This window comes from Dendronephthya gigantea, unplaced genomic scaffold (assembly GCF_004324835.1).
Source record: "Dendronephthya gigantea isolate DGI-Jeju-01 unplaced genomic scaffold, DenGig_1.0 000147F, whole genome shotgun sequence".
Lineage (NCBI taxonomy): Eukaryota > Metazoa > Cnidaria > Anthozoa > Malacalcyonacea > Nephtheidae > Dendronephthya > Dendronephthya gigantea.
In genome coordinates this window covers 252,529-276,923 of record NW_021163157.1, presented here as the reverse complement: position 1 = coordinate 276,923, position 24,395 = coordinate 252,529, and the positions used below count along the sequence as shown (strand labels likewise).

At 40.6% G+C, this 24,395-nt stretch overlaps 4 protein-coding genes across 4 annotated transcripts; all 4 read left to right on the top strand.

The window, feature by feature from the left end:
* The first annotated feature begins 293 nt into the window (after positions 1-293).
* LOC114536807 lies at positions 294-3,353 on the top strand. Its single transcript, XM_028558150.1, has one exon. It carries the CDS (start codon positions 294-296, stop codon positions 3,351-3,353), a length of 3,060 nt encoding a protein of 1,019 aa, XP_028413951.1.
* A 6,316-nt stretch (positions 3,354-9,669) lies between these two features.
* LOC114536806 (fibrillin-1-like) lies at positions 9,670-13,731 on the top strand. Its single transcript, XM_028558148.1, has 10 exons — positions 9,670-9,712; positions 9,807-9,818; positions 9,882-9,995; positions 10,438-10,554; positions 10,806-11,175; positions 11,390-11,760; positions 12,065-12,187; positions 13,022-13,147; positions 13,481-13,603; positions 13,676-13,731. The coding sequence occupies exons 1-10, from the start codon at positions 9,670-9,672 to the stop codon at positions 13,729-13,731; spliced, it is 1,455 nt and encodes a 484-aa protein (XP_028413949.1).
* Positions 13,732-15,794: 2,063 nt separating this feature from the next.
* LOC114536805 lies at positions 15,795-16,640 on the top strand. The gene has a single exon (XM_028558147.1). It carries the CDS (start codon positions 15,795-15,797, stop codon positions 16,638-16,640), a length of 846 nt encoding a protein of 281 aa, XP_028413948.1.
* Positions 16,641-16,889: 249 nt separating this feature from the next.
* Positions 16,890-20,546, top strand: LOC114536804. The gene is made up of 2 exons (XM_028558146.1): positions 16,890-17,138; positions 17,229-20,546. The coding sequence occupies exon 2, from the start codon at positions 17,343-17,345 to the stop codon at positions 20,544-20,546; it is 3,204 nt and encodes a 1,067-aa protein (XP_028413947.1). The 5' UTR covers positions 16,890-17,138; positions 17,229-17,342.
* The last annotated feature ends 3,849 nt before the right edge of the window (positions 20,547-24,395 follow it).

Sequence of the window (24,395 nt, the reverse complement as noted above, 5' to 3'; positions counted from 1 at the left end):
GCATGTTGTAATATTGTTCATATTTGTTGTAGCGAATCTCATGAATATTCATGTGAATAAAGTTTGTGACGCGTTTAAAGAAATTGAAGTTTACATCATTCGAAGTTATTTAACCGAGTAAAATGTCAGTTCGAAGTAACGAAAGCGATAAAGAGACAATAGTTAGTAATGAAGAAGCCTCTACTGCAAAGTGCGAGAGATCACGATGCTTGGGAGAGCTTAAGGATGAACAAAGTAGAGTACAGCAGTCGATAAAAGATTTTGAAACGAAACCGGAAGAAGTAAAGGCCAGAATGGACAGGTATGAGAGTACATTCCATAAGTTCGTGAACAGTCATGAAAATTACATGAAGTATGAGAGAGATGAAGAGAAAAGAGAATTGATGACTGATAATTACAATAGTCAAAGAGATATGAAACTGCAGCTAGATTGCATGATTGATGTGTGGAAAAGTAATAAGGAAAGATTCCAGAACCCACCATCAGAATCTGGTTTTAGTATCACATCCCGTAAGAGCCGAAGTAGCAGAGTGTCCAGTAGAAGCAGCATAATTGAGAGGCGAAGAGCGCTAGAAGAAACAAAGTTGAAAATGCAAACACTGAAGGAGAAGCAAGAATTAGAACGCCAGTTAGATTTAGTACAGCAAAAGAAGACAGAACTCAACCGCAAGATTGAACTGTTAAGTGCAGAATCTGAGCTTAAACAAGCGAAAATTGATCTAGTGATGGAACAGGCCCCTGATAATAGAGATGATGATGGAAGGGAACTCTTAGATGAGTTTCGGATAGATATCGAGCAAGATAACCTAATCCCTGACCCACCTGTCGAGCAACATAACCTAACCCCTGACCCACCTGTCGAGCAAGATCACCCTAACCTAGAACCAACTTATTCTATTTCCACAACTTTCCCTGACCCAAGACAAAGGACCATGTTATCACAACATGTGACACCAAGCTCACACAACCCTCATAGTTCAGACCTGCAGCACAGTGCACCGGTAGAAAGATCTGTGACGGACACACCTCACCTTAGTAGAACGGAACAAAGAAAGAATATTAGACTGAATGCCACATCTCCAGAATATATTCCCAGTAACAATGTTCAGACCGCGACAGAGCAAGAAACCTATGCTCAAATGGATGCATGGAGCTCTATAGCACAGATAATTAAGGAAGGACCTTCCTTACCGAAAGTAGAATTGATGAAGTTTTGTGGAGATCCCCTAGAGTATGTTGAGTTCCTGACAAACTTTAAGGACAACATAGAGTCGCAAGTAAGAGATGAGTCACAAAGATTCACCCGGCTATTAGCGCAGTGTACTGGGAAAGCAAGAGATGCAATTAGGAGCTGTGTTAACCTAGATGCTGATCAAAGGTACAAAGAAGCGATGAGCGTGCTTCTTGAAAACTTTGGTCAACCACATATGATTGTTGAAGCCCACATGAAAAGGCTGAAAGAGCTACAGATCAAAAGATCCGATGCAGTTGCATTGATGGAGTTTGTGCGTTATCTAGAAGATTCAGAAAGAGCTCTTAGAAGAATGGGAAATGGTTACTCGAGTAGACTCGATAATGAAGACGTAATAGTAATGCTAATGAAGAAGCTCCCCGAGGATAGTCTGAAAAGAAAGTGGGCAGACAAAGCTGGAGACATCATTAAAAGCAAGGGACTAGTAACATTCAATGATTTTGTGAGTTTCCTGAAGCATATTGCTGGACGCATCAACAATATATATGGAAGAGAGCTCAAACTAACGAACGAGGCCAAGAGGCTGCCGACGACTAGGCTCAGATATGATCAACCAAGAGGAATCCATACAAGTGCCACGCAGAATAGATTTGACGATGATCAGAAAACGCAGAAGTTCCGAAAATGTCCACAGTGTTCTGCCCCACATGGCGTCTGGAGATGCCAAGTGTTTAAATCAGCCGGACTGGAAGATCGTTTGAAAACAGTAAAACAGCACAGGCTCTGTAATATATGCTTGGACGAAGGTCATTTTGCGAAGTCTTGCAGGAGCGGGTTCACCTGTCGTGTAGGTGGCTGTGGGATGAGTCACCATTACCTCATTCACAGAGAACAAAACACAAAGAAGGATGATCAAAGAAAGAAGGACGATCAAACAAACAAGGATAACGCTGACAAGTCTAGAGAACAAACCCCGAGAAAAGAGAACGAAGTCGCACAACGAAACACTACTGAAGAGAAACAGAAGCTAACAAACGCGCATTTGTCAGCATCCTTGCCCGAAAGCCCTCTAGATGATCCAATCAACGTTAATGCCGTCAAGGCTAACAAGCCGCGTGTTTGCTTTAAGGTCGTCCCAGTCAGAGTGAGTGTTCCCACCAGTGAGAAAGAGTTTGTCACACATGCGTTTTTAGACAGCGGTTCGGATGCGACACTTTGCTTAGAGAGCCTTGTTCGAGAACTTTCAGTAGAGAACGCTAAGCCAGTAAGGTATACGATGACTACGGTGAATTGCGAGCAAGAACGGATCGGTTATGAAGTACGATTGAACATAGAATCACTATCGGGCGGTGAGAAGTTCGAGTTAGAGAATGTATTGACTACCGATAGTTTGCCAGTGACCCCAAAGCACGTAGCTGATAATGATGAACTCAAGGAGTGGCGACATTTACGAGACTTGGTTTTGCCAGAAACCGACGATAAGCACATCACAATATTAATTGGTAGCGACCGGCCAGATATCATTGATAGCTGCCTTGATAGACGGGATGGTGAGAAAGGAGAACCATGTGCGGTCAAAACGCCTTTGGGATGGACAGTATATGGCCCGATGGGAAATGCCGAGGATGAAAGCGTCTCGGTCAGTCTCACTCGCTCAGAATATGATACATTGGATCATAAACTAGAACGTATGTTTAACGCGGAGTTTGACGACATTAATGAAGATTTGGAAGAAAGCATGTCTGTTGAGGATCGAGTGGCGAAGCAGATGATGATCGAAACGACAACGTTGAAAGATGGCCATTACCAGATTGGACTACCATTCAAACACAACCCACCACACCTCCCAGACAGCCTGCCCACAGCGAGAAAAAGATTAGAATATCTAAAATCGAGGATGGAAAGAAATCCCGTGTTCCACGAGAAGTACAGCAAGGTGATGAAAAAATATGAAGAGGAAGGAGCAGCTCGAGAAGTACCCGACGATGACCTTGCAAAGCTTAAGCCACTGTGGTACCTACCTCACCACGCTGTATGGCACCCGAGAAAGCCCGAAGAGCCGAGAGTTGTCTTCGATTGTGCCTCTAAAACTGAGGGAGTTTCATTGAATGATGAGATGAGATACAGGGTCCAGAAAACACCAGCACACTATTGGGCGTGATTTTGAGATTTCGAGTGGACAGTGTTGCGGTCACTGCTGACGTGAAGAGAATGTTTCATCAAGTATACGTAATAGCTGAGCATAGAAGCGCACTGTGCTACCTCTGGTGGCCGGATGGCGACGTGAAGAAAGCGGCAAAAACCTACCAGATGCTTGTCCACATATTCGGCGCGAAATTTTCTCCAAGTGTCGCTGGATATGCGTTGCGAAAGACCGCCGAAGACCACAGCCAAGACCATTCAGAAGACATCTTGGACGCAGTTTGTCGAGATTTTTATGTAGACGATCTCCTAAAGTGATTTCCTGATTCAGCAGCAGCGAAACGAGTGAGCAAGGAACTGCAGGATGTCCTAGCGAAAGGAGGATTTCAACTTACGAAATGGTGTTCGAATTCGCGCGAAGTCCTAGAACAGTTTCCAGTGGAAGGCAGAGCACCAAATGTGAAGGATTTAGACTTGCAAGCAGAAGAATTGCCTATGGATCGTGCCCTGGGCGTCCGTTGGGATGTCGAAAGAGATACGATTGTATTGATAGTAGAAGACAAGAAAGAGCAGAAAACTCGTAAAGGCGTGTTGTCGTCGATAGCGACGGTCTACGACCCAATTGGATTCGCTGGCCCACTTATATTACCGGCTCGAAAGATCAATCAAGAGCTGTGTAGATTAAAGTTAGATTGGAGCAGCGAGCTGCCTACTGAATTGTCAAATCGATGGGAAAAATGGAAAAGCGATTTAGCCAACCTACGCCGTTATGAAATACCGAGATGCCTCAAACCAAAGTCATTTAGCCAGATCAAGGAGGTAGAACTGCATCACTTCGCAGATGCGTCACAAGAGCACGGCTACGGTACCGTGTCGTATTTACGCTTCGTGAGCGACAATGGAGAATTCCACGTGAGTTTCGTGATGGGGAAATCCCGGATAAAGCCCCTCAACAAAGCGGTTATTGTCCCCAAGCTGGAATTGACAGCAGCGACGTTGGCTACGCGCGTAAATAAGACCATCGCGAAAGAACTGCGAGGAAGACTCGAAATAGACAGAACCATGTATTGGACAGATTCTATGATTGTCTTAAAGTACATCGCGAACGAAACAAGAATATTCGTAACATTTGTGGCGAATCGCGTTGCTGCAATCAGACAAGAGTCAACCCCGAGTCAGTGGCGCCACGTTAGGTCGGAACTAAACCCGGCAGACTACGCGTCGCGTGGAATCCAAGCCTTTGAGACAGAGAAATTGGAACGTTAGAAGCGAGGACCCGAATTTCTTTAGAAGCCGACCGAGGATTGGCCTATCCAACCAGCAGATCTAGCCGAAAGCCTGGAAGAGAATGAAGAAGGCGTAAAGAAAGAAAAAATTGTAGTCGGTGGAACCAATGTGAAAGACGATTTTGGAGCTTGCTATTTCAACGATTCTCCTCGTGGGAAAGATTACGAAGAGTCGTTGCATGGTTGATCAGAGTGCTTCGCAGACGGAAATTAGAGAAGACCCCAAATGCAAAGAAAGATTCGCAGGGCGTCGCGAAAGAGATCCAGCCACTTTCCGTGTCCGAAATAAATGAAGCTGAGAAGAAAATAATTAGACGAGTCCAGGAAGAGTCATTTCCCGAAAATGTCGAGGAAACGAAGAAAGGCAGTTTGTCACGACTTAAACCTTTCCGAGATGATGGGATTTTACGCTTAGGAGGAAGATTAAGCCAGTCAAGCCTGAATTATGATTCGAAACATCCATTCATCCTGCCGAAAGATAACGTGATATCCGAATTGATCATACTACACTACCACTGCCTTAACGGTCACACCGGAAGCCACCAGACGTTAGCGAAGACAAGAGAACGATTTTGGATAACGAATGGAGTATCTTATGTCAAGCGAGTCCTTAAGAAGTGTCAAATCTGCAGGCGAGAGAACGCGAGACCAGGAGAACAAATAATGGCACCGTTACCGGAAGTGAGAGTGTCGTCCGACGAGAATGGCGTAGCATATCCATTCGCGGCCGTTGGCGTAGACTACTTTGGGCCATTGTATGTGAAGTTGGGACCAAAGACAAGATCGAAGAATTCATCATTGGCAAAGCGTTTCGGATGTCTCTTTACATGTCTAAGATACCGAGCGGTACATATCGAAGTAGCGCAGGACTTATCGACAGACAGTTTTATAAACGCAATTCTACGTTTTGTCAGTAGAAGAGGACCACCTCGAGTGATTTACAGCGACAACGGTACTAATTTCAAGGGAGCGGAAGCAGATGTTGTCGAAGCCTTGAAGCTGTGGAATCGAGAGAAAATTCAAGGATCGCTCTCGCGTAGAGGAATCGAATGGGTATTTAACCCTCCGGCTGCCAGCCATCAAGGCGGCGTCTGGGAACGCCTCATACGATCGACTAAGAGAATCCTACGTTCGTTAGTAGGGAACCGTGAGTTGAATGACGAAAGTTTGAGAACATTCCTCGTAGAGGTGGAAAAGATCATGAACGACCGACCAATAACCCCAGTTTCGAGCGATCCTCAAGACCTAGAAGCGCTCACACCGAATGATATACTGCTGATGCGCAGAAACCCATCTATACCGACGGGAGAATACGCAAAGTTGGAGAAGTACGAGGCTAGATGGAAACACGTTCAGCTGCTAGCGAACATATTCTGGGAAAGATGGATTACGGAGTATTTGCCAACCTTGCAGGAAACACAAAAGTGGTTGAAGAAATTCCCCAACTTTGGTATCGGAGATTTAGTGCTTATCGTAGACGAAGATGTTCGACGAGGTCAATGGCCAAAGGGACTTATAGAAGAGATTTATCCAGACAAGCAAGGAGTTGTTCGTAGAGTAACGGTAAGAACGGCAAACGGAGTGTATCAAAGAGACGTGCGAAAGGTTTGTTTATTAGAAGGAAACTTGTTGGAACAAGAGATGGCGAAACAACCTTAACTCCGAAGAACCGTCTTACTTCTTAGGACACATTTACGATATTTAAGACGTTGAGTTATTGTTATAGAAAGACTCCCTTGTCGCCTTTCGGGGGGGAGTATGTACCATTGTATTACATTACATCAAGTAGCGCGCTATGATCGCAGGCGCAAAAAGATGGCGATTTGGCGCCAACGAAACGTTTTTTTTGTTTTTGACTGTATTATTGTATAGTAACAAGTAAAATATGGAGAAAGTCACAATAACTTGTAAGTAACACGTATAAGGTGCCTTATTTAGTTACTGCGGCATGTTGTAATATTGTTCATATTTGTTGTAGCGAATCTCATGAATATTCATGTGAATAAAGTTTGTGACGCGTTTAAAGAAATTGAAGTTTACACTGGGTAATGCGAATAATCAATACAAATGAGAATATGAATAGGCTCGAAATTCTAAATCGATTTGACGGGCGACGGGCGAATGCAAATATATGCTAAAACAGCAGCCTCAAAGCCTAAGTAAAATATATAAGCTAACAATAACATAGTTAAATCATCGGACCATTGTTTATATGAACTTATATCGGAGTATAGCTTACATAAACATCAACATTGGATAATTTACCTTATAACAGTACACTTCTCAATTCGTCGAACACATGCGAGTATATTTAATACAAAAACATCAATCTCTCGACGACACGTTATTTAATAGTGTCATGAATATAGCGCCCGCATTAAAACTGCTCTATACCGGTTTTTCTTTTGAATTCCCCTACAAAGAACTATACATTCGAATGCAAAACACGGGCTCTGATCGGTCATGATCGGTGATATTACTCACGGTCAAATATAAATGCATAATATAAATACATAAGAAATGCCTGCGGAGGAGGCTAGTCTGACTCTGATCGTTTGATCGGTCGTGATCGGTCAGGAATTAAACAGCCAATAAGAAATGAAGATCAGACCAACCTCCAAAACGATCACAATTTGTGTCTCCATGGAAACTATCGATCTGACCAATCAGATTGATGAAAAACGCCCATAACCAACCTCTAAAACGATCAGACCAAACCTCCAAAACGATCACCATTTTTGTCTCCTTCGAAACCACCGAATGGGCCAATCAGATTGACCAGAAACGCCCCTAACCAACCTCCAGAACGATCACGATTGTGCAGTTTGAAATTTGAATTCAGAGCGGGGAAATCAAGAGAGATCAGTGTTAATTTAATTCATTCGCCCAGAAAATTAATTATGCCGCTGCAAATTTACAACTGGACTGCGTTCGGAAAAATAAATATTATTTCACTTTCATTGAATCAAATTAGTGCGGAATTTTTACATTAGTCGCGTGATTGGTGTGACTACCCCTAGATCCGCCCCTGCTACAAAGTTTGCTCTCAAAATATAAATTGTCAATATTACAGCATTATACCTATTTGTATTACGGCAAGATGAACAATATGTACTAAACCTCTATCGATCTACAAAAAAGTGGTCTACTACTTAAATAATTTATTGAAATGCAGACTATCTGTTATCGGACACTTAACCCCCCGGGGTTAAACGGTTAATTGATAGACACCAAATTGGTCAAATCGGAAAAAAAAGAAGCTCTGTTTAGCGATATTAATTTATACTGTAGACCTCCCGGCCAGTAAATATAACACTTTATTGTATAGAATAATTGTATACAACCGTCTCAGTATCATTATATGTTTAATTTTATTTGCAATCCTCCTTTGTTATCTTTGTATATTATTTTCTAGATCGCTGTCAAATACCATACCTATATTTCTCAACATCAGTTGGAACACGGATGTATAATATAGAAAACACTTCAAGTATCCCAACCATCGTCGACGATAGAGTAAACGCGTTGACGCCATAAACAAACGGTTGTACGTCTATGTTCAGTCTGAGGGATTGACAAGTTTCTATTTGGATGGTTCAAATTCTACTACAACGTTAGTCACGGGTGTGGAGGTTTTCACCGTGGATGGCAGGAATAATTTGGTATATTACTACTATACAATTACAAAGAAAATAAAAACAATCAACATGACAACTGGAGAAGAAGGTGACGTTGATGACGCTTTATCATCTTTGACCAGCATCAAGGATCTTGAAATGGACACCACTAATGGGTAATAATTTATCATGTATCACCAACAGATACAGCTACTTCTCAAATTGTTCTTTTTTTTCTATTGTGTTACATGATTTCTTGCATATAGAGGTCTAATATTCACGAATGTAATCCCAGCAATATATTAAGTCTATTTCTATTATACGTCTTCTATAATCTCACCTGAATACCTTTGATATAGTAGGCCTAATACCTTAATTCCTTTCATACACCTTACTCTTTTCATTCATTTTTTCTTTTCCTTTTTGCTTGTATAATTACTAGTATATGCAAAATATGTGGTTAGATGACTAATTTATTTTAATTTTTCACAGCTACCTCTACATTGCAAGAGCAAATGATCCTCCAATCGTGCGTTTTAATCGAGCAGATAAATCAATATTGGAGTTCAATTTTGATGGCTCAGCCCAGTCAATTTCTGTGGATGAGTACAATAACGTCATTTACTGGGCAAACTATGATGGAATCAATCACAATGTTATGAAAACTATGCTCAATAAGCAAACGGTTGCTTTGAATATTTCATATCCTGACGTTATTGACTTGACTTCGGACATGCTTCATTTGTATGTCTTGGACACCAGCAACAAGCGCATTGACAAATATTTGAAAACATCGCTTGAAAAGCAAGGAAATATGACTTATGAATATACAATTTATGATTTAGTGGTTGCATATGGTAAGTTTATCATAAAATAATTTCAGTTTCATTTATCATAAAATAATTTGCTTTGTTTTACTACCCAAAACAAAGAGAAATATTAACGGCCTAATTTTAGAAAAAACCTGTGGGCATAATGTTTGCATCAAGGACCTATTTTTTAGTGTTTGAATATTTAGATATGATTTTTCATGCTTTTTTTTGTTGACTATAAAAGTATTTCTCAAACAAATCTTTAGTTATCATCAACCCTGAGTACCCGAAATCCAGTAATTCGTTTCCCAAATTATTTCAACAACAAGGTTTCACTTTTTGATTACTTAAACTTAATCGTTCTTGTTATCTGTGCTCAGTAACTCGTCACGGACGTTGCAACTTCTTGTTTGTTTCCCTACAAACGGCGTTTATATATAAGTATGGCATACAGTCCTTCAGATAAATTAATCATACTTACGATTTTATTACCTTTGCTTCTTTAAATACAGACTCAGACGAGTGTTGCCTTGATGCAGCTGCTGCCTGTCCCGCTAAATTTTCTTGCATTAACACTCTTGGGAACTTTGACTGTGTTTGCAGTGAAGGATATGTTAAAAATGTCAGTGATTGCGAAGGTAGTTAGCCTATTCTCATTAAATGGTAAATTTGTAGAAAACTTTGACAAAAGTTTTTCACGCGAAAGTAAAGTACAGAAAACCTGAGAAGCGTAAATCAATTTTGTGATTATTTTCAGCATTATTTGCCAGTAGGTTTACCTAAATATTTCTTATTTTATTAGTGAAATATTTTTTTTCTCTTTTCTCCACAGCTACCCCATGCTTAAGTAACCCATGCTTAAATGGAGGAATTTGTACAGACGTTGTTGACTCATTTGAATGTGAATGTCCTTCTGAATATCGTGGTAATAGATGCAAAATCGAAGGTAAAAGAAATTTAAGCTCTTTCTTGTTACTCGCTAATCACACTTATCTTATTGTTTTCACCACGGTGCGGAAGAAAACATAAGCCAAACGTGTAACTCTCATCTAATAACGGCACGAATCAAGTTTTGGCTTCCTTTAAAAAGATTTGTTATACCCTTGCTTGAACATGTGGGCCATTGCGATCTTTATATGGCACTCTTTTTGAAACGTACAGTTGTTACAGCAACGGTTACTAGGTACAAGTTCTGTATAGCTTTTTAATCTAGCTTGCTTTGTTTCTTATATGGTATATAAAACCCTAATCTTCAACTCAATCATTTAGATACCTACATTCATTTGCATTCAATAATATAAAAAAACTGTAGAGAGTCACCTTTATCACCTATAATATAATTTTACTTTTATCAGTAATGCTTCATTTATATCCAATTATTTATTCAGATATCAACGAATGTAATCGTTCTTACTGCCATCCGAATGCCGAGTGTGTGAACAATATGGGATCATTTACCTGTAGTTGTTGGTCTGGATACAAAGAAGACGGGTTGAACTGCACAGGTATTTTTTAATTTAGATGACAAAACAACTTGGCTGATTTAAGTTAAAATCTTTGAGTTTAATCGATTAAAATTATTAGCAGCGCAAGTCTTGTAATGTATAAATCTTGACTTGATCACGGATGTAAACCCTTGTTTTTTCTTTGATAAATACCTTTGCCGCATTGTCTGATAAATGGCCTTTGTTGCCAGACAATTGCTATTCCAAATTATTGTCCTTTTTCTCAAATTGCTGTCGTAATTTTTTTTCAGAAACCTGCGAAGATGAAATACTATTCTATTCCACGGGCTCAGAGATCATCTCACATTACCCAGCCTGTAACATCTCAGCCTCTGATAGTAAATTAAGTTATGACAAACAGAACAGAAGAATACTGTATTATGTTGACTCTGGAAATATCTTATACAGTGCCGATCTGAGCTGCTCGGACTCGAAAGTTCTAACTGATAAAGTTCGCGTTCTAAACTATGCATACGATGGTGTGAACGGTATTCTGTACTACGTCCATCCAAATATCTTTTTAATCTTCTCACTTAATATCAGCAGCGGAGATAATAAGCCTGTTCAAGAGTTGAGTTCCTTCACTGGAGTCAAGGAGATGGAAATGGACATAAAACATGGGTAAGTGTGTATGCAACTTTTAGGTTTCGCATCGTATGGAAAAAGAGTATTACTAATCAATTGGGTGCACTTCCTTCGTCTTAATAAATTATGTAAACAATAATCGTCGAAGGTTTTCAGGAGAGAAGAAGGTGGCCTGGGGGCTGGTTCTTTTTCATTTTCATTCCAAGTCATTTTGAGACGTTTATGTCAATGAATATTTCTATTTTTCTAGGTACCTGATAATTGCGAGATCATCGAAGCCTCCTATCGCTTTCTTTGATACCCAATCATCAACAACAAAAGAAATAGACTACGATGGTTCGGCCCAAGCGTTGTCCGTTGATCAAGATAACAAAGCTGTGTATTGGGACAATTTTGATCAAGATAAAGAAACGCACAATCTGACGAGAACATTCTACACTGAGCAAACACAGAATCTTAACATCAGCTATAACGGAGAAATTGAATTAGCACAAGACTGTAGGTACCTCTACGTGTTGTATAAAGAAGGTAAAATTATCGACAAGTACGACAAACGAACGTGGATGAAGTTAAATAGTACTCAAACTAATGATGGCCCACAGAAAGTGATTGTAGCGTTTGGTAAGTATATCCTCTATCCTCTATTACTATCACAGAAATAAAGTTTATTTGATGCCCAGTGAAACGTAAAAATGGCGGTGATTCTTCGTAAAAACAACGTGTGCAGGTATATTATTATTGGAAAAGTATTATTATTGAAAGGACAGACGAAATGAAAAATCTTTGGACTTTATAATTCTGTTTAAGTTAAACGAAGATCGATACCTGCTGAGTGTTTGCAGAACCTCGTCCTTTTTAAAATGACGTCTTAACTAACGTGAATTTTATAGCTACTATTCTTACTATCTACTTCTCTACTTTCTAGACTACGACGAATGTTGTGCAGAAACGTTCTGCCCGAGGGAAAACGCGATATGTACGAACAAGCCAAGTAGTTTTGAATGCATGTGCGAAAAAGGATATCTTCATAATGGCAGTTATTGTCATGGTGAGTAACAAAAACACGACATATTATGTTCTTTATAAAGACATTTGAGTACATTTATGAAAATTTCCCCAAACATGCAGGAGGATCTCGTGATACTTGCCATTTTGTTGATGTGTGCAATAAGCAAAAAATTCAGATTTAATACAGTCATACATGCATGCAGGAAAAGTTTACTCATGGTTTAATCTGTTGTCGTCGCAATAACAGCCACACGTTGATCATAAAAGACAGAGTTCACGAGATTTTCCATTGAGATCGAAAAAAATGCTATCTGTTTACATTTGTCCATAAACCACTTCCCGGTTTTCTGTAAGTGCATAATAGAGAGGTTAAGATACCCCGGTTCCGATATACGGGCACGGGTAGCCTTATTTTGGTCACTGAATTTCCATCATCGTTTCTCAATTTTTTCGAAGATCACCTCGACAATTCTTTTCTAGTAGGCTTTAGCCTCTTGAGGCGAGCATGAATTGTATCATGAAACATGCAAACAACAAGAAATTCCAATGAACAAAATATGGCTACCCGTACCCGTATACCGAAACCGGGTATCTCAACCTTAGAACCTCTCTAATGTAATCAACAAACGATAACGTGTACAAGTTTGCAATTTTGACAGGGGCTCCTTCAAAATGACAACCATGAGAGAGTGAAGAATTTGTGTTGAGAGAATACAATTATTATGCACTATTTTCAAAAGTTCTTTGTTTCTCTTTTTTTGTCATTGCCATCCCCCTATGAAGACGGTCATATGCAAATAAGTTGTGAAAGCCCAGAATTTTGGTTGTTAGACATAAAACTATATGGACATCAAGCTGTTGTTCATGTATTTAGATATTGACGAATGTGAAATGGATAACAACTGCAGTGTCAACGCAACTTGCACCAACACTGATGGATATTATAATTGCACTTGTATGGAAGGAACTGAAGAAGAACCACTTAACAGCGTATGCACAGGTAATTAACCTGGAAACTGAAAATTTCTGGCGTAATTTTCGCTACGTTCCGCTTTGCATGTGAGGCTATATTACTCTAGTTAATCATCAAGGATGTTTCACTAGAAAAAAGTTATTCTTTACCATTTTCTTAGATAATCATACCATTTCCATACTTAACTTTTTGAATCAGTTTTCGTGATATGTTAGCAGTAAATCCCCAGAGATATAAATAATTAATGTGTCACTGTACCTACCCCACTTATGTACGCGATATAAATGGCATTTTCTTTATCAATTTGCTGTATTTAAAATTTATTTCCATTTTTCCCTTATTTTTTTCTTTACAATTAAGATATTAACGAGTGTGAGTCGGGTGTTAGTTTATGCCATGCCAATGCTACATGCAGCAACTCTTACGGATCATATAGCTGTGAATGTATCGAAGGTTACACTGGTGATGGAGTGAATTGTACAGGTAAAATACCTCTACTATTGCTTCTCTTGCCGGGGCCAGTTGTATTAAAGAATAATTAACTTTTAATTGTAGTTAAGGACGGAATTGGTCAATCAGAGTTGTGTATTTCTGAGTTAACTGGGACTTAACTATGGAAAATGTAACGTAAAGAGTTTTATACAACTAGCCCCAGGAGTTAAAACCTATTATCATAATATTATTTTGTAATATCAGTTTGTGGTGGAAAGCTACATGTCACAGGTCTTTAAATAGCACTGGAGGAATCAAACTGACCAGAGGCATCGTAAAATGTCAGCCCCAGCTCTCAATCTTGTCCAACGTAATCATACTCCAGCCACCTTATCAACACCACCTTATTAACGCGATTTCCCTACAAAGCTGACTTTTTTTGTAAAATTGTCGTAATTAATAATTCAAAATTAAACAGCCCAATTCAAAATGAAACAGCTTGTCCATATCCCAACCAAAGGTAACAATATATTGGACCTTATAATCACCAACATGTAACAAGTCTATGATCAAAACTCCGTTTACATCATGAACCCCCCCCCCTCCCCCCTTTGGCCTTTCGGGTCATTATTTTTTGTCATTTTTTGGCCCATTGTACGACCCACTAACGCCAACTCCAGAAGGAAAGTCCTAATAAAACGGGACACTCGCCAAAGTAGAAAACACGGCTGCCTGAAAACCTGTGAAGCAAAATCACCATTTTCACTTTGAGTTAATAACCATTGGCACCGATACAATTATGCTCTAAAAGCAAGTAAAACTTCACGTAAACGATCCTCCATAGGTTTCTTCTGATTTTAAAAAACTAATCAAAACTCGTCAGCATGCCTTTTCAAATGGTGAGTCTGGAACATATCATTATTACCGAAACCTTGTGCCTTTCTTGAACCGATGCAAACTTACCAAAGTGTTGACCCTCCTTCTCTCTTTGATCAAGTTTGGATCTACTGTTTCTCGATTGCGGCTGTTTCATCTGTCCAGTGGAATCTACCCCATAAAGCACCTGTCTTGATGAGATTCCAACCTGGATTTTAAAGGAGTATGCCATAATACTTTCCAATCCAATTTGCCATGTTATAAACTGTTCTTTTCCTGATCAATATCTTCCCTCATCTTGGAAATTATCTAATGTCATCTCATGCAGTGCCAAAACAATGCCCGGTCGTCGGTCGAGGATGTGAACAATCACCTTAGACCCATTTCCCTAACGCGAACTGTCTCCAAAGATGCCGAGGGGTTTGTAATAGAATTCGAATTGTATATCGTTGAGGTTGACGTTGGGATTCAAGGAAATATATGTATTATATAAACTTGAGAGAAAGGGATAGACTTCAAAAAAAGTTTTATAAATCTAGAAATCCAGTAGACTGGGAAAATTACCGTCAAACGAGAAATAAGGTTGTCAGTATGAGAAGGAAAGCCGTACAATTGCATTTTAAAAAACTTTGCGTTTCTTTACAAGTATTACACGCTCAGACACTAGTATGGTAAGACCCACACCAGACATTAGTCTTTGTCTGTTAAGAAAACGAAGCATAGAGAAGTAAAAGATATCTTGCTTAGTATCAAAGAAAACAAGGCAACTGGATGCGAACTTATCCTCCCACGGACACTAAAACAATCCGCTGATGTTCTCTGTTATCCTCCGAGTACTCTGATTAATTATGTTTTGGACAACGAAAAAATTCCGCAACAATGGAAACAGGGTGAAATTGCTCCTGTCTACGAGAAAGAAAGTGCGTTAGATAAAATCAGCTATAGACCACTGTCGATTTTGCCTTCTCTTTCAAAATTGTTCGAAACGATAATGAGCACCAGGATGAGTCCCCACTTTGAGAATATCTATCACAAACATGTGTTTGCTTACAGGAAGCACCATGGTTGCGATACCGCTCTCTTAAGCTTGACTGAGGAGTGAAGGAAAGAACTAGACAATCGCAAAGTTATTGGACTCTTATCAATGGACCTGTCAAAGGCCTTCGACACATTACCACATGATCTAATTGTCTCAAAGCTACGACAATACGGGGCTGATCAAAAAACATCTGCACTTATTGAAGATTATCTTTTCAATAGAAAGCAAAGAGTCAAGTAATATAGGAACAGTTATTCAACCTGGTAAAATATTTCTGCTGCCATCCCTCAGGGATCCATATTGGGACCTTTGCTCTTTAATATGTTTATGAACGATCTGGCATATGTCACAGATCAAAGCAAACTGTCGGCGTATGCGGACGACACGCAAATTTTTTACGCAGATCCAGATCCAGTTAAAGTTCAAGAGACCATAAACACTGACTTGACCAACGTCGACAAATGGTATGCAGAAAATGGAATGAAAAGAAATTATACAAAATATCAAGCCATCGCAATGGGAAAAACAGAGATTAAACCTGAATTTTCTTGCGAAAACACAGTTATCAAAAACAACGAGGTTTTGGAGCTACTTGGGGTAACTGTTGACGAAAAACTGAAATTTGCCATGCATGTGAGCAAAGTTTGTCGTAAAGTATCTCAACAAGTCGCCGTATTAAAACGTATGAGGAACATGCTTCCATTTGAAACGAGATTAAGTATTTACACCTCCTTCATTGCTCCCCATTTCAATTATTGTTCCGAAAGCTGGCATTTCTGCAATAAGTCATCTGCCGACAAGTTGGAAAAAGTCAATGAACGCGCAATTCGCTTTGTCTTTAAAGACAAATCTACTCCATATGAAGAACTGCTTAATAAAATAGGAAATGCACGTCTTTTGAGACACCAGAGAGTAAAGAAAATAATATCTAATGTATATAAATTAATAAATGACTCTAACTCACTGGAAAGTCTAAAAGATCAGCTGCTAGATCTCAGACAAAGTTCATACTTGCTTAGAGGTGAAGATATCTTAAAACTGCCCAAAGTAAATTCTACCACGTACGGGCTGAAGTCTTGGCGGTATCAAGCCTCCAAATTATGGAACGCTCTCCCTGATGCAGCTAGATCGGCAGAGAACTACAACGCTTTAAAACTGTATAAACGCCATTGACATTGAACATATTTAAATACACTGTAGGTATAGGATATCTTCAATATATAATTATTGTAAATAGTTTAGTTATTTTATTCTTATTTTATTAGAATCTTCGTGGCATTACCTATAAATTATTGTGTATTTACTACACATGGACGCCAATTGTTATTTGCTATTGTAGGGTTGCATTGACGTATCACGTATACCTTCTAAAAATTCCTTCCATAAAAATTCCTTGCAACTTTGTAGATGTTAATTGTTTCAGACAGCCTAACTTACTTTACTTACTTATTATATCTAATTGATTCCTTAACTTGATTACACCTTGATTTACATCAATGATTAACATATATGATTGACGATAGTATGAACAGGATGTCGGTTCCAATTACAAGTAACAAAACGCATGCACAGTAGATTGTCTTTAGTCGTTAGTCAGAGAGAGAGATATAGCGAGGACCTATATCAGCAATTGTTTGAATTCAGAGATAGCTGTAGAGATCCACTCTTCAGGTAACGAGCGATTACATATAGTCTTAGTCGATTGACAATTTAATCAAAATGAATCTTTCCTAATCAAACTTAATCATTATCTTACTATAGAATGTATTTTATATAATATATTACGAAAAATCTCTACGGCGTAGTCGTGATCTGTCTTTGGAAACAAGTTCTGAAGAAGTGTATTCTGCCGCAATTTGGTTATAAGACAAGATCATGGCGACAGAAGAGGTCCAGAGTGGACAGTTGTATGAAGGCGAAAAGGCAAGCAACGGAACTGGCGAGTCTGACGCGCAGTTGGCGAGTAATCTAAAGAAAAAACGAGCGCTACAGCGAGGTAAGGTTACTCGATCTATAAAGAGAGTAAGAAAGTTTATCGATGAAGGCGCAGAGGCGCGCAAGAAAATAGAGAAAGAACTAACACAAATCCGAAAGGACTTTGAGTTGGCGCGTGAATATCACGCTGAGCTTTATATTTATGCTGAAGAAAGTCAAACGTCCAATATGGACGATTGGGAAGACGAACTGACAAATGATCTATATGACATAGAAGGGGCTGTCGAAGAGTATATGCAATCGGCAGTCGATCTTTCTAGCGTCAAAGCAAAGTCCTTAAACAACGAACAGATTCTCCATCCATCGAATAAGGACAATGTAAGTTATGTAACAGTAGGAGCCAGCATGCCTGAGGAAACGCAACCTAGTACTTCCGCCGCGGGAGCAACCCCTGTTGAGAGTGAGGCTGAAAATAATGCGAACACTGTTGCATCTGACGTGATCAATCCCACTACGCATGATACGGGCAACCGTACTTCACATGATTTCAATCTGAATTCAGAAAGAGATATTTCAATACGTTCGGAAGAGCGATTGAATTCAAGTCAACCTGTCAACAGTTCCAATTATCTTCCGTCGTCACCTCGGGCATTTGATAGTTGGATAAATGACCTAACTGAGTTTGAAGAGACTGTTTTACCGAATACGCTATCAGAAATGTCTGTCGCGCAAGCCCTCTATAAGTTAGAAGCAAGCAAGGACATCCCGAGCATTGAGTTAATCGAATACAACGGCGACCCGCTTACATATGTTGAATTCATTGAGCGCTTCAAATTACACATCCATGACAAGTCTCATCTCACCGATAATGTACGAATGGTACAATTGAAAATGCATCTAGCAGGCCGCGCCCGTCGCGCAGTAAGCGGTCTCGGCTCTCACGGGAAAATGTACGCAACGGCATTAAAAACTTTGAAAGAACAATTTGGCACACCAAGCGCTATAGCACGAGCACACATCAGCAAGCTACTGGAAAGACGTAAAATTCAGAGCAGTGATAGACAGGCCCTACAAGAGTTGTCGTTTGATGTCATGAATTGTGTCGCAACATTAAAGCAAATCAATCGCCTCGCAGACGCAAACTCCATCTATAATCTGCGCGACGTCGTCAAGCGGCTGCCTGACAACCTTATAGATAAATGGAAAGCAGCAGCGACGGATATTAGGGAAAGGGGAGAAGCGCCTTCTCTTGAGCATATCGGACGATTTCTGCGAAAGCGCGTGAAGGCTGAATTCGACCCTGACTTTGGGGATATCCAGAAATCCGAAGCCCGCTTCCCTCAGCGTGACAGGCGTGGGATCGCTTCCGGACAAAGAGAAAAGAAAAAAATCCAATGCTACGTTTGCTCAGAAGACCACCGAGTGGTAGAATGCCCTGTGTTTTCGAGCTGCTCCACCGATGAGAGAATCCAACACGTCAAGAAGCAGCGACTCTGTTTCTCCTGCCTCAACCGCGGTCACGTGACAAAGGATTGTAGATCCAAAGCAAAGTGTGATGTAGACGACTGCACTCATTTCCACCACCGCTTGCTACACGCCAGTAAAGAAACGAATCCTATATTAGGTTCGGTGACTTCTGCCCTCGATAGAGATGGAATTATGCCAGTCGTCAGAGTCTGTTTCAAGTCCTCCAACGGCAACGTACGCGAAGGAAACGTGTTGATAGACAGCGGCGCGGGTATCACAGTCATCCGAAAGTCATTCGCCAAAGCCCTGGGTCTCCAAGGGAAGAAAGAGAAGATAAATATCGCAGTCGTTGGAGGAGAGAGAATAACTCAAGACGACAGTCGCAGAGTAAAGTTTTGGATTTCTCCATTGAACGGAAACGAGTCGTTTCCAATAGAGGCTCACGAGATTGGCTACACCATAATCAACGTCCCCCCTCTTGATCGCGCTTGGTTGAGCTCCTTTGATCACCTAAAAGATGTTGACTTTTCACATCACGCTGGTCCGATCGATTTGATTCTTGGTGTACAATACAGCCACCTTCACGCCGAGAATGAAGTACGTCAAGGTTTACCGTTCCAACCAATAGCCAAAAAGACAAAGCTTGGATGGCATGTTATTGGTCCTGACAACGCGAAGGGTTCACCCGACAACTACCTCAGCTTCGCAAGAAAAATCAACCTGGAAACATTCTATGACTTTGAAACCGTTGGAGTTAGAGCTCCAGACTGTAAATGTCCGGTAGACGTGATGACCAACGACGGGAAAAAGGCCATAGAACTGTTCAAGTCCTCGTGTAAGAAGTTAGACGGACGATACGTGATCGGACTACCTTGGAAGAATGATCCTGCAGGACTACCAAATAATTATCCCTTGGCACGGCAAAGACTCGAGTCTTTAGAGAGAAGCTTACAAAGAAATCCAACGAAAGCAAAGATGTACAATGAAGCAATTAAGGAATACGAGAAGAACGGATGGGCCAGAAAGTTAGAAGACCAAGAAGTCAGAAAACCCCATGCACACTATTTACCTCACCACGGCGTCTACCGGCCAGAAAAGAAAAGCACGCCCCTCAGAATCGTGTTTGACCCCGCATCCCCCTACAAGAATATCTCGCTCAATTCGTTTCTGTACAAAGGACCCTGTCTGATTGGCGATCTTCTGGGAGTTCTGCTACGCTTTCGAGAAGAAAAGGTGGCGTTTGTCGGGGACATATCGAAGATGTTCTTACAAATACTTCTGCCTGAAAGTGACTGCCAAATGCATCGTTTCTTATGGAGAAACATGGACACGACAAAGGAGCCGACGACCTACGCCCTACTCCGCGTTACCTTCGGGGACAAGCCATCTCCAGACATGGCGAGCTACGTGATGCTCAAGATCGCGGAGGAAAACAAGGAACGCACACCGGAGGCTTCCAAAATCATTGAGAGGGACCGGTATGTCGACGACTTGATCCATTCATGCCCGACTGTGCAAGATGGAGAGAAGAGAATCAAGGACGTAGAGAAGATACTTGGAGAAGGTGGATTCAATATAAAGGAATGGCATTGCTCCTCACCTGAACTCCAACAAACCGTGAATGCGAAAAGAATGAAAAAACGCAAGATCAAATCTCACCTTCATCAAGCGAAGTAAACCTCGACAAGCAAAGCGGCATCAAAGCTCTGGGAGTTTCGTGGAATCCGATGTCTGATACGATTCATTTTCAAGTCCAATTAAAGAGAACAACCCCTTATACGAAAAGATCAGTCCTGTCAAACATCTCTCGAATCTTCGATCCCCTCGGATTAGCAACACCAGTAACGATAAAAGCGAGAATGGCGCTGCAGGAGGTATGGAAAATGAAGAAATTTGATTGGGATGACCCACTTCCAAAAGAGCTACAGCATAATTGGGACAAGATATTCGATGAGTTAGAAAACCTATCCACTGTTTGTTTCCCGCGTTGTCTAAAGCCGAATAATGCATCCGGTTCACCACAGCTTCACGTATTCTCCGACGCCAGTATCAATGCCTATGGAGCAGCAGCCTATCTTGTTTGGTCACGACCTGACGGTGTCGAAGCCCGCCTTGTGGCAGCCAAAGCGAGAGTCGCGCCAATTCGACAAACAACTATACCGAGATTGGAGCTTATGGCGGCCTTAATAGCCTCAAGACTAGCTAAAACGATCCAAGGTGAATTCAAGATAAAACCATCAAGCGTAACGTTCTGGACGGATTCCATGATTGTGCTCGCATGGATCCAAGCAGAATCGACCATCCTAAAGCCATTCGTCGGAGTTCGAGTGACAGAAATTCAGACCTCATGGGAACCCTGCTGCTGGAGATTCGTTCCAACAGGTTTGAACCCTGCAGATGACCTAAGTAGAGGCATTCCAGTGGAAAAGTTGAAAGAGCGTTGGATGAAAGGCCCCACATTTTTAAGAGATCCAGTCGAGCAATGGCCCTCCCACCCAAACAAGCAAGTTGAACTACCAGATGTAAAGAGTTCAGCACACATCCTTGCCCTGCAACGAGAGGTTACACACCCCATAGTGGACCCATCAAGATTCTCGAACTGGAGGAAACTGTGCAGAATCACAGCCTATTGTCTCCGTTTTATTAAGAACAGTAAGACCCCAGCAGAGCGACAAGATGGCCCCCTCGAGCCGATGGAAATCGAATCAGCCGAAACACATTGGGTAAAGTCAGCTCAGACGGAGCTTGGCGACTGGGAACATCAGTACAAAGATTTGGCCCCGTTCAAAGAAGACGGCGTAGTCCGCGTGGGAGGAAGATTGGCTCGCTCTCCCTTGCAATTTGACGAAAATCACCCAGTGTTGCTACCAGTAAGCCACGTTATATCGAAGCTAGTCGTCAAAGACGCTCATAACCGCGTCCTACATGCCGGTCGCGAACGTACGTTGTGTGAATGTCGAAGAAAGTTCTGGATTCCTCGTGGCAGAAATTTGGTCAGGAAGATAGTCAAAGATTGTGTCACTTGTCGCAGACTTAGACAGTACCCGCATACCACGCTGATGGCTGACCTCCCTCCCGACAGATTGAAGTTGTTTGCACCACCATTTACAGTCACGGGCGTCGACCTGTTTGGTCCCTTCTATTTGAAGTATGGGAGAAACAAGAAGATAAAAGCCTGGGGAGCCGTCTTTACATGCGCCACTGTTCGTGCAATACACTTGGAGATCGTCCAAGACTTATCAACAGAAGCATTCCTACACGCCCTTCGACGTTTCGCCGCTCATCATGGTTGGCCCAAAACCATAATCTCGGATAACGGAACGTCATTCGTGGGTACAGAACGAGAATTGAAGAAACTTCTAAAAGAAGGAAGGAAAAACCTGGAAGACTTTGCCGTATCACATAAGCTGAAATGGAAGTTCAACACGCCTGCAAGCCCCCATCAAGGAGGATTTTTCGAGAGCATGGTGAAGTTGACGAAATCCGCACTGAAGGCCATCGTTGGTCAACAAACGTTGTCATGGAACGACATGGCGACAGTGTTTGCAGAGGTAGAATGCTTGATTAATTCCCGACCTCTTGGATATCCATCCAATGATGCCAACGACTTGCAGCCGCTGACACCAAACCACCTCATCTTAGGACGTGCCACATCAGAGACACCACAAGGTCCATTCCAAGAAGTAAAGAGCAGCAGAAAAAGGTTCGAATATGTTCAGTCATTAATCCAGCAGTTTTGGCAACGGTTTCAACGGGAGTATCTGCAGAGTTTGATGCGCCGAACAAAGTGGAGGCAAAAGAAGAGACAGCCAAAGGTCAATGACATCGTAATGTTGGTAGACGACAATCTCCCACGCGGGAGGTGGAACATGGCACGTATCGTCGAGGTTATGCCGGGACAAGACGGTGTGGTAAGAAACGTAATCGTGAAGACGAAGACGGGAACTTATAAACGGTCAGTACAGAAATGCTGCATGATATTAGAAGAGGAATCTCTTTAACAGAGGCCCGGAGGGTTGTTTCAGACAGCCTAACTTACTTTACTTACTTATTATATCTAATTGATTCCTTAACTTGATTACACCTTGATTTACATCAATGATTAACATATATGATTGACGATAGTATGAACAGGATGTCGGTTCCAATTACAAGTAACAAAACGCATGCACAGTAGATTGTCTTTAGTCGTTAGTCAGAGAGAGAGATATAGCGAGGACCTATATCAGCAATTGTTTGAATTCAGAGATAGCTGTAGAGATCCACTCTTCAGGTAACGAGCGATTACATATAGTCTTAGTCGATTGACAATTTAATCAAAATGAATCTTTCCTAATCAAACTTAATCATTATCTTACTATAGAATGTATTTTATATAATATATTACGAAAAATCTCTACGGCGTAGTCGTGATCTGTCTTTGGAAACATTAATAAATGCGAATATGTCTCATGTGGTTTTAAAGCAAACTGTACAAACGCTAATGGCTCATATCTTTGTGAATGTCAAACTGGATATGAAGGAAATGGAACAAACTTCACAGGTATAATCTCTTTAGACGATGAAGTATGGGAAAGATTTTATTTTAAAGTTTATTCTCTCGAACATTTGAAATCTCCCACTCACCGAGTTGAACAGAATAAGCGCGAAAGCACAAAAAATTATATATATATATATATATATATATATATATATATATATATATATATACACCCATTTGCAAAAACGTTGGCCGCAGATAGATAGATAGATAGTTACTCGAAGTCTAATTAGAATTGCATATGATTACATTTGCATGGGATTTCAATAATATTACACAACATATGCAATTCTAATTAGATTTCGAGTATCTATCTATATATTATCTATCTGCGGCCAACGTTTTTGCAAACGGGTGTATATATATATATGTATATATATATATATATATATATATATATATATATATATATATATATATATATATATCACACATTATATATAATTTATTATATATCACATATGTAGTGTACTCTATTTGGCCATTTTTGTTGCACTTTCTTGAAAGCACATCGGCCGCTTTGCCAAGTTTATTGTTACAATTCTGGTAAAAGTTAAAATTCGGGCAAATTGTACAATTCAAAAATTCGGGCGATTTTTTTTGGACACCCCCTCCCCCAAACGAAGTTGCGCCCGTGCGCCAATGGTAATATACTGCCAGAGCTCAAATATTATGCTGCTTTTGCAGATATTAATGAATGTTTGAAAGGGCCATGCGGTTTCAACGCAAACTGCAAAAACACTGATGGGTCGTTCGTTTGTGAATGTCAAATCGGATATGAAGGAAATGGAACAAACTGTAAAACTAAAAGTAAGTTTTAAGTACTTCTATTTCTTATACCATGCTCAGGAGCAAAAATATATTATTTGAGTGAATCTAACATGGAGGAATTCCGTTTTAGGCGCGTACGTATCAGGAAGTTTGTTCACATTTTTATCAACCCAATCAAAATGCATAAATAATTTGGTCGCGTCGAATGCAATTAG

Bases quoted from the DNA above. Each gene is read 5' to 3' on its own strand.
- LOC114536807 (XM_028558150.1), top strand. From the start codon at position 294: ATGGACAGGTATGAGAGTACATTCCATAAGTTCGTGAACAGTCATGAA.
- LOC114536806 (XM_028558148.1), top strand. From the start codon at position 9,670: ATGTCAGTGATTGCGAAGGTAGTTAGCCTATTCTCATTAAATG. The intron at 13,148-13,480 runs GTAATTAACCTG...TTTACAATTAAG, and splicing joins ACTTAACAGCGTATGCACAG to ATATTAACGAGTGTGAGTCG. The intron at 13,604-13,675 runs GTAAAATACCTC...TTTTAATTGTAG, and splicing joins TGATGGAGTGAATTGTACAG to TTAAGGACGGAATTGGTCAA.
- LOC114536805 (XM_028558147.1), top strand. From the start codon at position 15,795: ATGAACGATCTGGCATATGTCACAGATCAAAGCAAACTGTCGGCGTAT.
- LOC114536804 (XM_028558146.1), top strand. From the start codon at position 17,343: ATGGCGACAGAAGAGGTCCAGAGTGGACAGTTGTATGAAGGCGAAAAG.